The sequence below is a fragment of the Triticum dicoccoides genome, chromosome 3A (assembly GCF_002162155.2).
Source record: "Triticum dicoccoides isolate Atlit2015 ecotype Zavitan chromosome 3A, WEW_v2.0, whole genome shotgun sequence".
NCBI lineage: Eukaryota > Viridiplantae > Streptophyta > Magnoliopsida > Poales > Poaceae > Triticum > Triticum dicoccoides.
Genome location: NC_041384.1, coordinates 703,937,403 through 703,952,508, shown reverse-complemented (window position 1 = coordinate 703,952,508; position 15,106 = coordinate 703,937,403). Strand labels below are relative to the sequence as shown.

Below are 15,106 nucleotides of genomic sequence, written 5' to 3'. Positions count from 1 at the left end.
GATTTAAAAGCACATATCTGCATGCCTAATCAGATGCTATGGTATCAAGAACAATAATGAATTGCGACAGAACATTGCATTCAAAAGTTTAGTACAATCTTATCATTCAATTTGACAAGTAGTGCTCCAAGCTCTTCTAAAAACCAGGTGCAACTTGCTTACTAAAAAAAGTGGAAAATCTGCCTCATTTCGTCATCAGCTAAGACAAAAAATCGAAACAAGTATATTTGTTAAATTTGTAGAATTAAGAAGACCACCGGATAGTCTCTAAGAAACAAGAGGCAGGTCAGCTTAATAAATATTTCAAACGCTGACCAGAACGACTTAGTATGTTTAGCATCAACATGCACGGTAGGCCCCTCTGCCGAAAAGTATATTCACAGATATATGAATTTCATGCAACCATTAACAGTCAGAGCCTCTTGACCATGACTTTTATGCATCAACAAAAAACTAGCAGGCTCATAGTGGACCTACAAGTGATGTCAGCAACTGAGGAATCACCCTGCAGGAATGGTACGCCATACATGCTGTGAAAAATTGAGCAATCTTACTTTCGAAAAATGGTACTGGACATGGCCTTGCACCGGTAACAGAGAGATAAGGAACTATAACAGGACAATTCAATACCTAACCAGATGCAATGGAAACATGAAGAAGAATGAATGGCGATATAAATGTTTCACTCACAAGTTGATGATACAATCATTCCATTCAATCTAACAAGCAGTGCTCCAAACTCCTAACAATCGGGTCAAACTAGCAATTAAACAAATTGAGAGGATGATCCGCCACATGTAATCGTCAGCTACAACAATACTTAGAAACAGGACATTGGCTACCTATTTAGTACTCCCTCCGTTCCATATTAAGTGTGCTGATTTAGTACAAAAGAAAATCACTTGCTAATTTTTAACATAGAAGACCATGATAAAAAAGCCAAGGCAATTCTTCAGTTCAGAGAAAAACAGACATGGGGCAGATCAATTTGCAACTATTTCGAATTTGTCCAAAACTACTCCTTTAGTGATCTAAATCGACTTATATTTGTTTACAGAGGAAGTACTTCATAATTTAAGCATCAGCATGCTAGCCATTTTAGCTCAAAAGGATATTCCCACAAGTCAAATCATGAACCAGTCAGAGCTTCATCATTAAAACTCGTAGAGATGAAAAGGAAAATAGCCATCTCATAGTGGACCAAATTCATACGCATTGCACAGAAAAAAAGAACATGGCTCTGCACATCATTACAAGTTTCATTTCTCGAGCATATGTTAAGATTGAACATCATATGAAGCTGTGATTTCTTTAAATGGTTAGCAGCCAAAGTGAAATGATAAATATAATTCCAAATGATGCAACAGAGGCAGAATTATAACACCACGTTTCAATACCTGACCAGATGTTAGTGTAATCATGAACATGAATGAACTGCAACAGAACATTGACTTGAAAGTTGACTATAATGCAATCATTCAATTTTACTAGTGTTCCAAGCTCTTCAGAAATCAGGTAAAACTAGCTAGCCAACAATGAGGATAATCTGCCTTGTATCACCGTCTGCTAAAATAAAACAAAGAAACAAGAATCAACTGAACATTTTATAAATATTTAGTATTAAATGGACAACTGTGTAAACTCTAAAAAAGAAGACCTCAAAACAAAGGACATATCAATTATTCCGTTCAATAAACAGGGACCAAGAGGAAGCTAGATTAGTAACAATTAATTACTAAGAAGACCACTATATAACGGGGGGAAAAGGCAAAAGTGAACAAATCAAGAGCGCAGGAAACAGGAAACCACAATATGATCTTCAATAAATAAGACCTTGGTAAGAAAAACTAAGGCAATTCTTCATTTCAGAGAAAAACAGAGATATGAGGCAGATCAATCGACAACTATTTCAAATGCTAACCAAAACAACCAAGTAATTAAGTACTAAGCAGAACACTATATAACGGGGGAAAAAGAAGCCCATAACTGAGTTTAACAAGACATAGTCATAATCCACAGTAATCGGCAAACATTTCAAACGCTGATCCAAATGACTTGTAATTTTAGCATCATCACTCACGTCAGGCACTTCAGCCCAAAATGACATTCAAAGAAATATAGGGAGTCATTGAGCTGAAGTCAGATGAAAGGCGGAGCATTGACAACATAACCCTCTAGTGCCGGAAAGAAGGTATGTGAAACTAGAGATTGTTTCAGCCGAAGTGGGGTAGGACAGAGGAGTCTGTGACGGAAACTGTCAACCAACTTGCCAGCGATGTCAACCTGATGTAGCGAGCCGTTGTCAAATTTGGCCAGCACCAGCAGATCACCATCCCAATATGTGGCCTCCACTTCCCAGCAGCTACCAAGATCTTCAGATTGCGCCATGAGCTCTTGAATGGGAAATTCAACCCAGCCTTTGGAGGCCCAGACTTGGCCTTGATAGTCCCGCATCACCCAGATATCAACAATGGTCTCTTCGTCATTAAGGCTGAACATGGCAAGCATGTCACCCATCTCAAACAGGCCAGCAATGACATGGCCAGAAACAATCGGAGAGTGCATCTGCCGGAACGACTCAGCGGTGGTGTCAAATACCATTATCAGGTTGTCTGCGTGCCAATGCAAACTACCATGGAAAAGGAGAGATCCACGGGAGTTTATCAATTCCAATTCCTTGGCGTCAGGGCCCCTTATGTGCCTCGGCGGCAGGCCAGAGCCTAATGTGAAGACATAGGTGCTACTTTGAGCATCAGCTTTCAGGTAGAGCAACAGTCGGTAGTCGCCGGTAGGGCCGTGTGGGTACATCCCCAAGAGCTTGAAGCCACGAAGCTGGTGGAGGGGAGCATACTGACGAGTGGCTGGGTTGCAGATGGAGAGGCGCCTCTCACCCCTCTTACTATAGGTGCGTAAGACGAGGAGGCCGTCACAGCAGGCCACCGGAATGAAGCAAGAGGCGTCGTCAAATCGCGCGACGGGGACTGGAGCTTGTCGGCTGCCCAGTTGTCGCAGGTGATGATGTCCATGGACAATAGGTCGTCAGTGTCGCCGTAGAGGAGGGGGAGGGCGGGCTGGCGGGCGTGGTGGGCGAGGAGGAAGTCGCGGTCGGAGGTGGCGCGGCGCCAGGCGGGGCATACGGCGCGGCAGCGGAGGAGGGGTTTGGGGGTGAGGCGGAGCAGGATCTCCCAGATGGTGATGTCATTGGGGAGGCCAGGGAGGAGCGGCGCCGCCTCCGCCATGGGCGCTCCGGAGCAAGGCGAGAGCAGTGGTAGAGGAGGAGTGGGGGTTGGAGTGGATCTAGGGCATACTTCCTTTTTTTTTGAGACAAAACCCCGCCGAGACTTTATTGATCGGCTAAGATGTTCATAGGGATTACAATCGGGTCATGCTGGGTGCCCAACCACAAATGCCTTCCAGCAGGGAGCGAAATGCCAAATCTAGCTAGTCTATGAGCCTCATAGTTTGACTCTCGAGGTTCAAAAAGAAAATTACAAGCGGTAAATAAAGTAGAAGTTTGTAAAATTTCTCTGACAATACTGCCATGGTCTCCTCCAGCTCTTTGATGAATGTGGTTTATAACCTGCTTGCAGTCCAAAGCTATCTGTAGATGGTTCACTCCCAAGTCCAGAGCCAGTGCCATGCCCTCCCTACATGCGATTGCTTCCAGCGTCGTGGGATCCGTTAGCCCTTCAAATACTAGCATGGAGGAGTCCAGATAAGTCCCGTCCCTGTCGCGACATAACGCTGCTGCTGTTCCATATTCGTTCCTTCTGAAACTCCAGCATCCACATTGATCTTCACACATCCCTCTCCCAGTGGAATCCATCTAAAACTCTGCCTGGCATGTGGCTGGTTTGTGCTTATTTGTGTCTCTTCCACCGGCGCTAGCTGATCCAAATCAGCTATAAAGCTAAGCACGAACCTGTGCGTCTCGTATGGGCTCTGATGTATCCCCTCGTGGATAAGCTGTCTTCGAGCATACCAAATTGCCCACATTGTGACTGTCACCCGTGTTAGTTTTTCACGGGCCAGTGTCTCCATCATGAAAAATAACCAGGCTCTTGCTGAAGGCTCTGTTGTAGTGATCACATGGTCTAGCAAATCATGGTCTACAAGAGACCAGACACATCGTGCCCTTGTACACTCAAGCAGGCTATGTCTCCAAGAGTCTTGGGCTCCACATACATAACACTGATCATGTTGTGACATATTCCTATCCATGCGAACATCCTCGGTGGGAAGCGAATTTTTGGCCAATCTCCAGAGGAAGTTTTTGAGCTTCGCCGGGACTTGGACTCTCCATAAAGTATCCCAGGCCTTCTCATTTGCTGTCGTATTAGAGGATCCCCCTCTTCCTTCCAACCAGTCTTCCCGCTTTCGTTTTATATCCACAATCATCCTGTAAGCCGAACGGACAGAGAAGATTCCACTTTTTTCAAAACCCCAAGACCAAAAATCATCCATATTCCTTGTATAGATCGGCACTTTCAGGATCGCTGCTATATCATATGGAAGGAAAACCTCAGCAAGCAACGCTGCGTTCCAACATGCGTTATCCCGGTCAATTAACTCCGCCACCATCATCGGTGGATCAACTCTTAAAGAAACGATGGGCTTCATATTTTCCTTCCTGGGTAGCCAGTTCATACCCCAAATATGACTTGTATTTCCATTACCAATCCTTCGGACAAGACCGATCTTCAGGATGTCACGACCCTCTATGAAGCCTCTCCAAATCTGGGATGGATGCCCGCCTAGATCTGCTGTCAGAATCTCCCCATCCGGATAGTACACGGCTTTGAGAATCCGTGCACTTAGTGAACTAGGGTTTTCCAGAACTCTCCAAGCTTGCCTTGTAAGGAGTGCCAAGTTGAAAATTTCAAAATCACGGAAGCCAAGCCCCCCCATATACTTCGGCATGCTCATAGTGTCCCATGATACCCAATAAGGTTTCCTCTGGCCCTGTTTACTTCCCCACCAAAAAGCTTTAATCATTGATGTTAATTGTTGGCTTAAACCTCTCGGAAGCTTGAAACAAGACATTGAATACACCGGAATAGCTTGGGCTACTGATTTTATAAGCACCTCCTTCCCTGCAGCGGAAAGTAGTTTCTCCATCCACCCTTGTATCTTATTCCACAGCCTATCTTTTAAAAACTTGAAAGCACCATTCTTTGCACTCCCTACATCAGAGGGCATACCAAGATATTTTTCATTTAGCTGCTCATTAGGGATTTGCAAAGAAGTTTTTATAGCAGCTCTTATAGACTCTGGACAACCTTTGCTAAAGAAAAGTGAACACTTATCCTTGTTTATTCTCTGGCCAGATGCCCTTGCATATGTTTCCAACAAAAGAGAAACCTCATCCGCTCCCTCAACATTTGCTTTAAAAAACAGCAGGCTGTCATCTGCAAACAACAAATGGTTCATCAACGGAGCTGATGAAGCCACTTGTATTCCACATAGATTAGATGACTGAACTTTGGTTTTTAAGAGGCACGAAAGGCCCTCTGCTGCTAGCAAAAAGAGGTAAGGTGATATAGGATCCCCTTGTCGAATACCACGAGTAGGCTCAAATTCTTCTAACTTCTCACCATTAAAAAGAACCGAGAACGAGACTGAGGTGACCATACCCATGACTATATTCACCCATCTGCTCGTGAACCCAAGCTTTAGCATGATTTCCTTCAGATAACTCCATTCAACTCTATCATAGGCCTTCATCATGTCTAGCTTTAGTGCACAATGCCTGTGTTTTTGCGCCTTATTTCGCTTCATGAAATGCAAACATTCATATGCAGCAATTATGTTATCAGTAATAAGGCGTCCCGGTACAAAAGCTGATTGCTCTTCAGAGATTATGTTTGGCAGAACACTCTTCAGTCGGTTAGCAATAACTTTGGATGCAATTTTATACAGAACATTGCATAGGCTGATGGGACGGAACTGCGAAAAGAGTGTGGGGTTTTTTACCTTGGGAATTAAAACCAAGACGGTATTGTTGATATCACGAGCACTTTCCACCCCTTCCACAATTCTGAGAAGCACTTTGGTCACCTCGACCGAGCAAATGTCCCAATGTTTCTGGAAAAATTGTGCCGGGAATCCATCCGGCCCCGGAGCCTTCTGAGGTGCCATATGAAACAACGCAGTTTTTACTTCATCCTCTTTGTAAGGAGCATTCAACACTTCATTTATTTGGCGGGTCACTTTGCGTGGGACTGCATTAAGCACCTCTTGCATATTCTCTGTACCTTCAGAAGTATATAGGGCGTTATAAAACGCCTTTGTCATCTCCTTCATCTCTTGTTTATTTTCTGTTCGGCTCCCATCTGGCCTAATCAGCTCTTTTATTCTATTTTTTACTCGCCTCAAATTTGCCCTCATGTGAAAATATTTTGAGTTCTTGTCCCCGGCTCGGAGCCACTCTAGACGTGCTCTTTGTTTCCACATCAGCTCCTCTCTCTTATAAAGCTCCAGCAGTTCATTTTTAATCTCCTTCTCGCGTTCCGATGGTTCCACCCTGCCTGGAACCGCCCGCAAGATATCTAGCTCCCTCTTTAATTTTTTAATTCCTCTTCGGACACTGCCAAAAGTTGTGCGATCCCAGGCCTGCAACGATCGCGTAGCTTGTCTGAGATACCTGTCACCGAATCATCTCCATCACCGTCAGCTGTCACTGTCCATGAATCCCGCACAACATTCTGCAACTCTGCATGTGTCTCCCACATGCATTCATATCTGAAGGTACGTGCAATCATTGAATCATCATTAGTTGCATGCATGCTTAAAATAATGGGATTGTGATCAGATGCCACAGCGTTGATATGTTCCACTGTAGCCTGGGGAAATGCACCACGCCATGCAGCACACGCGAGCGCTCGATCCAGCCTGACCCTAGTAAACGATCCTCCAGTTACCTTTTTCTCAAAAGTCCAACTTATGCCAGTGTACCCTAAATCAATCAGAGGACAGTCATCAACAGCCTGCCTGAACAGATCGATCTGATTCTGGCTCCTTCTTCCAATCCCGTCGTGCTCTCTCGCATGCAGCACTTCATTAAAATCTCCAAGGAGAACCCATGGAACATTAGAAAGTCCTGCCAGTTCCCTCATTTTATCCCAAGTTTTGTATCGTTCTTGTACCTGGGCCTCTTCATATATGCACGTCAACCTCCACGGAGTAGCCCCTGCATTGTTAACCATAGCATCTATATGCTATTTTGAGTAGCCCGAAACTTGCAAATTTATTTCATCATTCCAGTACAAACCCAGACCTCCACTTCTACCATCACTAGAAACAACATAACTCTTATTGTAGCCTAGCTCTCCTTTTAAATTCTCGACACGTACCCTATCAATTTGTGTTTCAACAATACAAAGTACGGTCGGGGTAAACTTCTTCGCGAAAGTGCGAAGCTCGTGAACTGTCGTGGGATTAGCCACACCATGACAGTTCCAACATAGGAGACTCATTGGGGTCGGCGGCACTCCTCAGAGGAGCCCACCAAAACTGTATTGCCAATCGATTTATCCTTCCCCGTTCCTGCTTCCTTGCTCGCCATCACCTCTGTGGTCGCCTGTTGCAGGAACAGAGCCCCTGTCCTGCCATCTTCCTTTTTAGTCCTCTCCACTACTTTCCTTGGAGAAACATAGATTGGTGGTAGCGGAGGCACACCGGTGGGATGTTTTGTCACCACAAGGGCCGAGCATGTATCATTCACTACTCCTTCCACCCTGCCATTGGTGATTTGAACTGGGAGCAGATTATTTTCAGTAGATTGCCTCTTATTGTTCCCCACCTGTCCCCCTGGCAGACTTGTGCTTGGGGCTTCAATGATCACTCTTGGTTCGCCCGTTACAGTCTCGTCTTGAGTATGTTCAGCACCTGCCCCATCATCATATCGACGGGCCACATTCTGATGCGCATTGAAACGCCAACTCTGGGTTGGATCATATTGCTCTCTCCCCCGACCTCTTCCTCCCGCGGGTCTCGGACCACCTCGTCCTCTCTGAAAACCATAACCACCTCTCCCAGCTTGCCTGAATCGGGTACCTTCTGCCAAAACAAAATCACCCCACTCGAACTTTGTTTCATCATGAACTTCATCACCGCAATCCTCATGCCAGTGTCCACAGTCCCCACAATTATAGCAGAAGATCGGTAATCTAGGTCATACTTCCGGTTCCGGGCATACAGCATAGCCACATATGCGTATGGGCTGGGCCGTTTCTTAGGCGCTTTGAGACTCAAAACGAGCTGATCCTGGCACACTTATGTTTGCAAGTGAATTTCGTTGCTTACCTATAAAAAAAGTGAGCTCGTGTACTCACTTAGCCAGTCAATCAGTGAGCTCTGGTATAATAAGAGCTGCAACATTGTTCGGAATATCAAGAGAGAAGTGCATATTTCAACTCTGAATTCTTGCTTTAGTCTAATTTACAATCCCAAACTTCAATACCATCTAAACTACAACCCCAACTCTCAAAACCAGTCATGATTCAACCGTTCTCTACCTCTTACGGTTTAGACCCGTTGACTGGGTGAGCAGTAAATTAAAAAAATCTTTTTATATTCTTGTCACACGGTGCAGTATTTAAAAAAGTTACAAATTTTTAAGCTTGTTTGGATATTTGAGTAGCTCTAAAAAAGACAAATGTGGGGTCCGTGAAACATTTAACTATTCATGCACTGTTCGGACTGATTTTGTTGTTTTGGCTGAGAGCTACTCAGATATCCGAACGCGATGCAAATTCGCACGAACCTCACACATTAACACATATTCCATGTAAAAAAATCGGATTTTTTTGAATATTTGGTATTTTTTGTATTTACTGTTCAGCCAGTAAAAATCAAAATTATTTTTTGAAATTTTACTTTTGTTCCACTAATTCTTTTTGAATTTATTGTTCACTTTGTGGAGAAAAATAAAATTTTTTTTGATTTTTTTTCAACTTCTATTTATTTATTTTAATTTACTGTTCACTAGTCAAGGGTCAAAACCAGTTAACTAGGTCAAAACCGGTCAACAAAGAGAGAAGGGTTAAATCCTGACCGGTTCTGAGAGTTGGGGGTTGTAATTTAGACGGTATTGAAGTTCAGGGTTGTAAATTAGACTAGGGCAAAAGTACTGGGTTGAAATATGCACTTCTCTTGACTATCAAAGAAGGATGCTCACATAATTGCTCTACAAGAACTGCAACCTTGGGCCAAAAACCATGCACGCTGGAGGATTTGTGGCCAACATTGGAATATTGGATTATCTTTGCAAATTAATCCTTGCAAACGATCTTTTAACAAGTTCAAGATCCATCGGATTAAAAACATGAATAAATAGGAAAAACTTTAAACTTGCATTGTCATATCTCATGAGTTCAATGTGATTGAATTTGTGCCAATATTAGTTACGATGAAGGAAAATTGAAGTAGTCTTTCCAGGAATCTGAGTCAACAGAAAATTATGAAATATGGTATGCAATAATCCGTAACGAAAATCCGTAGAAATCAACGGACCCACATAAAAAATGCATCCAAATTCTATCATATAAACTTCTGTTAGATACCTTCCAAATCAAATATGCCCTTAAAGTGAAGATCTGGTCGTAATGTGTCGCCCCATCGTTTGTTACTATTGATGTTATATTGGTATCCACAAGGATATAAAAGGTATGTGCCTCAAGGAGGGCGAGGTTTCAAGCGCTCGAAGGTTGTCCAGGTTCTTCTCCTCTTGATTTTTGCTCAGAGTAAACGATTGCAGAGGCTCAAATGATCCTTATAATGACTGAGCAAGCCAGCACATGCCGCCATGACAACCCCTTTACCTTCCTTGACTTCATGACCAATAGAACATTGTGGACTATATATGTCGGAGCAGATAGATGCTTCTCAATGATTATGCCACTGTAACCTCACATAAAAGGTAGCTATATATGTACTTAAAAATATAAAAATGTATCTATGCGGTGGTACATAGGATTATGTAGCACTGGGAATAAAGAGGTAAATACACCAGGAGTCATAGAGCTTGCACGCGACAATCAGTTTAGTGCATAAACTTGCAAAATACGTGTTTCTGGTCATCAAACTTGCGTGGACATGCAAATACGGTCACATTTCCTGTACACGGATGTATTCACTGCCTACATGGCATGCCAGCGTGGCCGGGGCCCATTGTCAGTGGCTGAAGCGTTGTGCATGTGATATTTTTTATAGAAACACCCTCAAGTTTTTTTAAAACTTCGTACAAAAGCCCTCCAACACAGGTAATGTCAAATAGTATTCCGCTGGGTCCTGCCCGTTAGTGTGCGTTGTGAATAATTTGGACTAGAAAATAGGTCTGAGGGAGTTCGAACCATCGACTAGCTGTAACAGCGCTAGAGTAATAACCACACCATCGTTGTTGTTTACACGGACTACCAATGTGTAGATCCTTTAGGCTAAATAAAGGTACGCATCTAGAATTATATTTTCTTTTCTCAACATTTCAAATTTAAATTATTAAAATTTGAACATATTTTCCACTGATTTGTCTGAAAGGAAATGATGGACATTCATTCTGCACTATATTTTGCTTTTTAGATTTTGTAAATTCTAATTATTAGAATTCAAGCAAATTTTTAGTTGACTTGTCTGGAAAATTTACGTACATTCATTCTGGCCTATATTTTTCAATCTAGTTTTCCAATTTAAAATTATTCGAATTCAAACAAAATTCTGTTGATTTGTTCGAAAGAAATTTATGTACATGCATTATGGACTATATTATCTTTTGTTTGGGTTATTCAAATTCTTAAAAAAGGTTGATTTGTCAAAAAAATATGTACATTCATTCTGACCTATATTTTCTTTAATCAAGATTTTTAAGTTTAAAGTTATTCGAATTTAAACAGAAATTTCTTTTGATTTGTCCAAAGGAAATTATTTACATTCATTCTAAAGTACAATTTATTTTATCTAGGTTTTTTCATTTAAAAGTATTCAATTTCAAACAAAAAATTAGTTGATTTGCCCGCAAACATACATTCATTCTGCACTATATTTTGTTTTATCTACATTTTCCAATGTATTTTTTTGAATTCTAAGCGCATCTCTAGCAAATGCCTCATATCGGGCCGACCCATAAAATAATCACCAATTTACGGTTTTGCGCCAAAAAGTTGTCTGAACAACTGTAAACACACTATAAGGATCCGCATATAAGGGGTCTACTACAGATACTCTAACAGAAATTGGTTGATTTGTCCGTAAAAAATGCATGCATTCATTCCAGAAAATACTCAAATTCAATAGACAAATCTGGTCAATCTGTCCAAAAAAATTATCTAGAATATAAGTTGTTTTCTTACATAGAAAAAACAAAAGCAAATTACATAAAATAAATTGTGTTTATCTTTTCATGTGTCATTGTGGCCGGATGGTTCGAACTGGGGCTTCCATCTTTTCACGAACCCTTTTCTGGTTTTGATTTCTATTTTAATTAGAACGGTCCTCATATATAAAGCTAATTGTGCATGTTAGACGTCAAACGTCAAACGTCAGTTAGCCGATTGGCGGGCAATATGCATGCGAATTGCAGGTGTGGTCGAATCCCATCCATACTGATCCATCTTTTTTTCCGTTTTATTTCAGAATTTTCTGTGTAAAAAAATGAAATGCAAGGGTGCTTTTTGAAAAAAAATGCATGCGGATTACTCACCTCCTCAGCCACTGACAGCGGGCCCATGTAATGTTTTTTTTGACACGAGGGCCCATGTAATGTTGGCACGCCGTGCATGCATGTAATACGCCCAGCTACGATAGAAAGCACCGTATTCGCACGCCCACACAAGTTTGATAACTAAAAAGCTGTATTTTACAAGTTTATGCACCAAACTGACCGTCACGTGTAAATTTTATGACTGCCCATGTATTTACCTCGGGAATAAATACACATTAGGGTGATAAGACAAGGTATCAGTTCTGAATACACGATCTCCATGTATGACCCCATTGTAGTTGACCCTGGTCGGGGACCCTGCGCCCGACTTCGTCTCGGTGTTGGCTCAAATTCTTTCGCATCACAAGGTGGTGTTCCTGGTGTGCATCTTGTTCCTAGTCCTCATGATTTGTACCCCAGGCAACACCTAGCGTGACCTATATGTTTTTTTCTTTTTTTTGCCGAAACGGGGGTTCGCCCTAGTCTCTGCATCAGAACGATGCATACGACCAATATTATTAAAAAGCTAAACGTTCAATATAAGTCTCCAAGTCTCAAACAAGGAAAAAAAAAGGCTCACAAAGAGCTAAATAATAATAGAAAAGTCACAACCGGCTGGCATAAAAAGATAGGAACACTAAATGTCTATCCTATTACATGACCGTCATTCAAACCGGTTAAAAATATTCCGTGCTACCATCTTTCATCGGGTAGACCCAGCCACCAAACGCTCCCTGGCCTCCGTCGGAGTGAGTAGCGACCACATACGGATCAACGCAGTGGCTCTGAAGATAACCTGCAAAAAATGAATACTTGATGTTTTGTTAAAGACCAAATCATTTCTGCAGTTCCAGACTGCCCATAATAAAGCACATACTCCTACATGAATTTGTCTCGCTGTATCGGAATCTATCCCATCAAGCCATGTCCCAAATAACATGTTGATAGAATTCAGAGGAGTAATGTTAAAAGCTATGTGAACCGACCGCCACATAATTTTTGCCAGAGGACAATCAAGAAAGAGGTGTTTGATTGATTCATGTTGGTCGCAGAAGCTACATCTTGTAGATCCTGTCCAATTGTGTTTTGCCAAATTATCCTTAGCTAAAATAACTTGTTTATGCACAAACCACACAAGCACTTTGATTTTCAAAGGTACTTTAACTTTCCAAACATGTTTCGATCTAGGAATCACGCTAGATTTAATAACATCCAAATACATGGATTTAACCGAGAACTCTCCATTCTTAGTTAGTTTCCAGCATAACTGATCGAGCTGTTGAGACAGCCGAATATCCATCAATCTTCTCACAAGATTGAGCCAGGCTTCCCAACGGTTTCCCACTAGCGTCCTCCGAAATTGAATATTGAGCGGAGTGGACTGCAACACTGTTGCAACATAAGCGTCTCTACGTTGAACAATGTTATATAAAGAAGGATATTGGAGTGCGAGGGGTGTCTCCCCTAGCCATGTATCCTCCCAAAACCTTGTAGCGGTACCATTGCCAACTATGAACTTTGTCCTATTGAAAAAGAGTGGTCTAACTCTCATCAATCCTTTCCAAAAAGGCGAATCAGTTGGCCTCACTGTCACCTGGGACAAGGTTCTAGAGTGAAGGTACTTGTTACGCAAGATCTGAGCCCATGTGGCCTTCGTCTCGATAGAAAGCTTAAACAGCCACTTACTAAGGAGACATTGATAACCCACAAGTATATGTGATCGCAACAGTTTTCGAGGTAGAGTATTCAACCCAAATTTATTAATTCGACACAAGGGGAGCCAAAGAATAATATCAAGTATTAGCAGCTGAGTTGTCAATTCAACCACACCTAGAAACTTAATATCTGCAGCAAAGTGTTTAGTAGCAAAGTAATATGATAGTAGTGGTAATGGTAGCAAAAGGTAACGATAGCAAAAGTAATGTTTTTGGTATTTTGTAGTGATGATAGCAATAGCAACGGAAAAGTAAATACGCAAAGAACAACATATGGAAAGCTCGTAGGCAATGGATCGGTGATAGAGAATTATGCCGGATGCGGTTCATCATATAACAGTCATAATCTAGGGTGACACAGAACTAGCTCCAATTCATCAATGTAATGTAGGCACGTATTCCGAATATAGTCATACGTGCTTATGGAAAAGAACTTGCATGACATCTTTTGTCCTACCCTCCCATGGCAGCGGGGTCCTAATGGAAACTAAGGGATATTAAGGCCTCCTTTTAATAGAGTACCGGACCAAAGCATTAACACATAGTGAATACATGAACTCCTCAAACTATGGTCATCACCGGGAGTGGTCCCGATTATTGTCACTTCGGGGTTGCCGGATCATAACACATAGTAGGTGACTATAGACTTGCAAGATAGGATCAAGAACTCTCATATATTGACAAAAGCATAATAGGTTCAGATCTGAAATCATGGCACTCGGGCCCTAGTGACAAGTATTAAGCATAGTAAAGTCATAGCAACATCAATCTCAGAACATAGTGGATACTAGGGATCAAACCCTAACAAAACTAACTCGATTACATGATAAATCTCATCCAACCCATCACCGTCCAGCAAGCCTACGTTGGAATTACTCACGCACGGCGATGAGCATTATGAAATTGGTGATGGAGGATGGTTGATGATGATGATGCGATGGATTCCCTTCTCCGGAGCCCCGAACGGACTCCAGATCAGCCCTACCAAGAGATTTTAGGGCTTGGCGGCGGCTCCGTATCATAAAATGCGATGAATCCTTCTCCTTGATTTTTTTCTCTCCGAACACAAATATATAGAGTTGGAGTTGAGGTCGGAGGAGCTTCAGGGGGCCCACGAGGTAGGGGGCGCGCCCAGGGGTGCAGGCGCGCCCCCCACCCTCGTGGCTAGGGTGTGGGCCCCCTGGTATTCATATTTTGCAAGGATTTTTTATTATTTCCAACAAGACGTTCCGTGAAGTTTCAGGTCATTCTGAGAACTTTTGTTTCTGCACATAAATAACACCATGGCAATTATGCTGAAAATAGCGTCAGTCCGGGTTAGTTCCATTCAAATCATGCAAGTTAGAGTCCAAAACAAGGGCAAAAGTGTTTGGAAAAGTAGATACGACGGAGATGTATCAACTCCCCCAAGCTTAAACCTTTGCTTGTGCTCAAGCAATTCAGTTGATAAACTGAAAGTGATAAAGAAAACTTTTACAAACTCTGTCTGCTCTTGTTGTTGTAAATATGTAAAGCCAGCATTCAAGTTTTCAACAAAGATTATGAACTAACCATTTTCACAATAACGCATAGGTCTCATGTTTACTCATATCAATGGCATAATCAACTAGCGAGCAATAATAATAAATCTTGAATGACAACACTTTCTCAAAACAATCATCATATGATATAACAAGATGGTATCTCGCTAGCCCTT

General features: G+C 42.1%; 1 protein-coding gene across 1 annotated transcript; it reads right to left on the bottom strand.

The window, feature by feature from the left end:
• Nucleotides 1-2,139: 2,139 nt before the first annotated feature.
• Nucleotides 2,140-3,239, bottom strand: LOC119273009. Its single transcript, XM_037554330.1, has 2 exons — nt 2,941-3,239; nt 2,140-2,899 (listed from the first exon to the last, which is right to left on the bottom strand). The coding sequence occupies exons 1-2, from the start codon at nt 3,237-3,239 to the stop codon at nt 2,140-2,142; spliced, it is 1,059 nt and encodes a 352-aa protein (XP_037410227.1).
• Between the last annotated feature and the right edge of the window lie 11,867 nt (nt 3,240-15,106).

Excerpts from the sequence above, each read along its gene's own strand:
- LOC119273009 (XM_037554330.1), bottom strand. The coding sequence starts at position 3,239 with ATGGCGGAGGCGGCGCCGCTCCTCCCTGGCCTCCCCAATGACATCACC. Across the intron at positions 2,900-2,940 it reads ACGCCTCTTGCTTCATTCCG|TAAGAGGGGTGAGAGGCGCC; the intron begins GTGGCCTGCTGT and ends ACGCACCTATAG.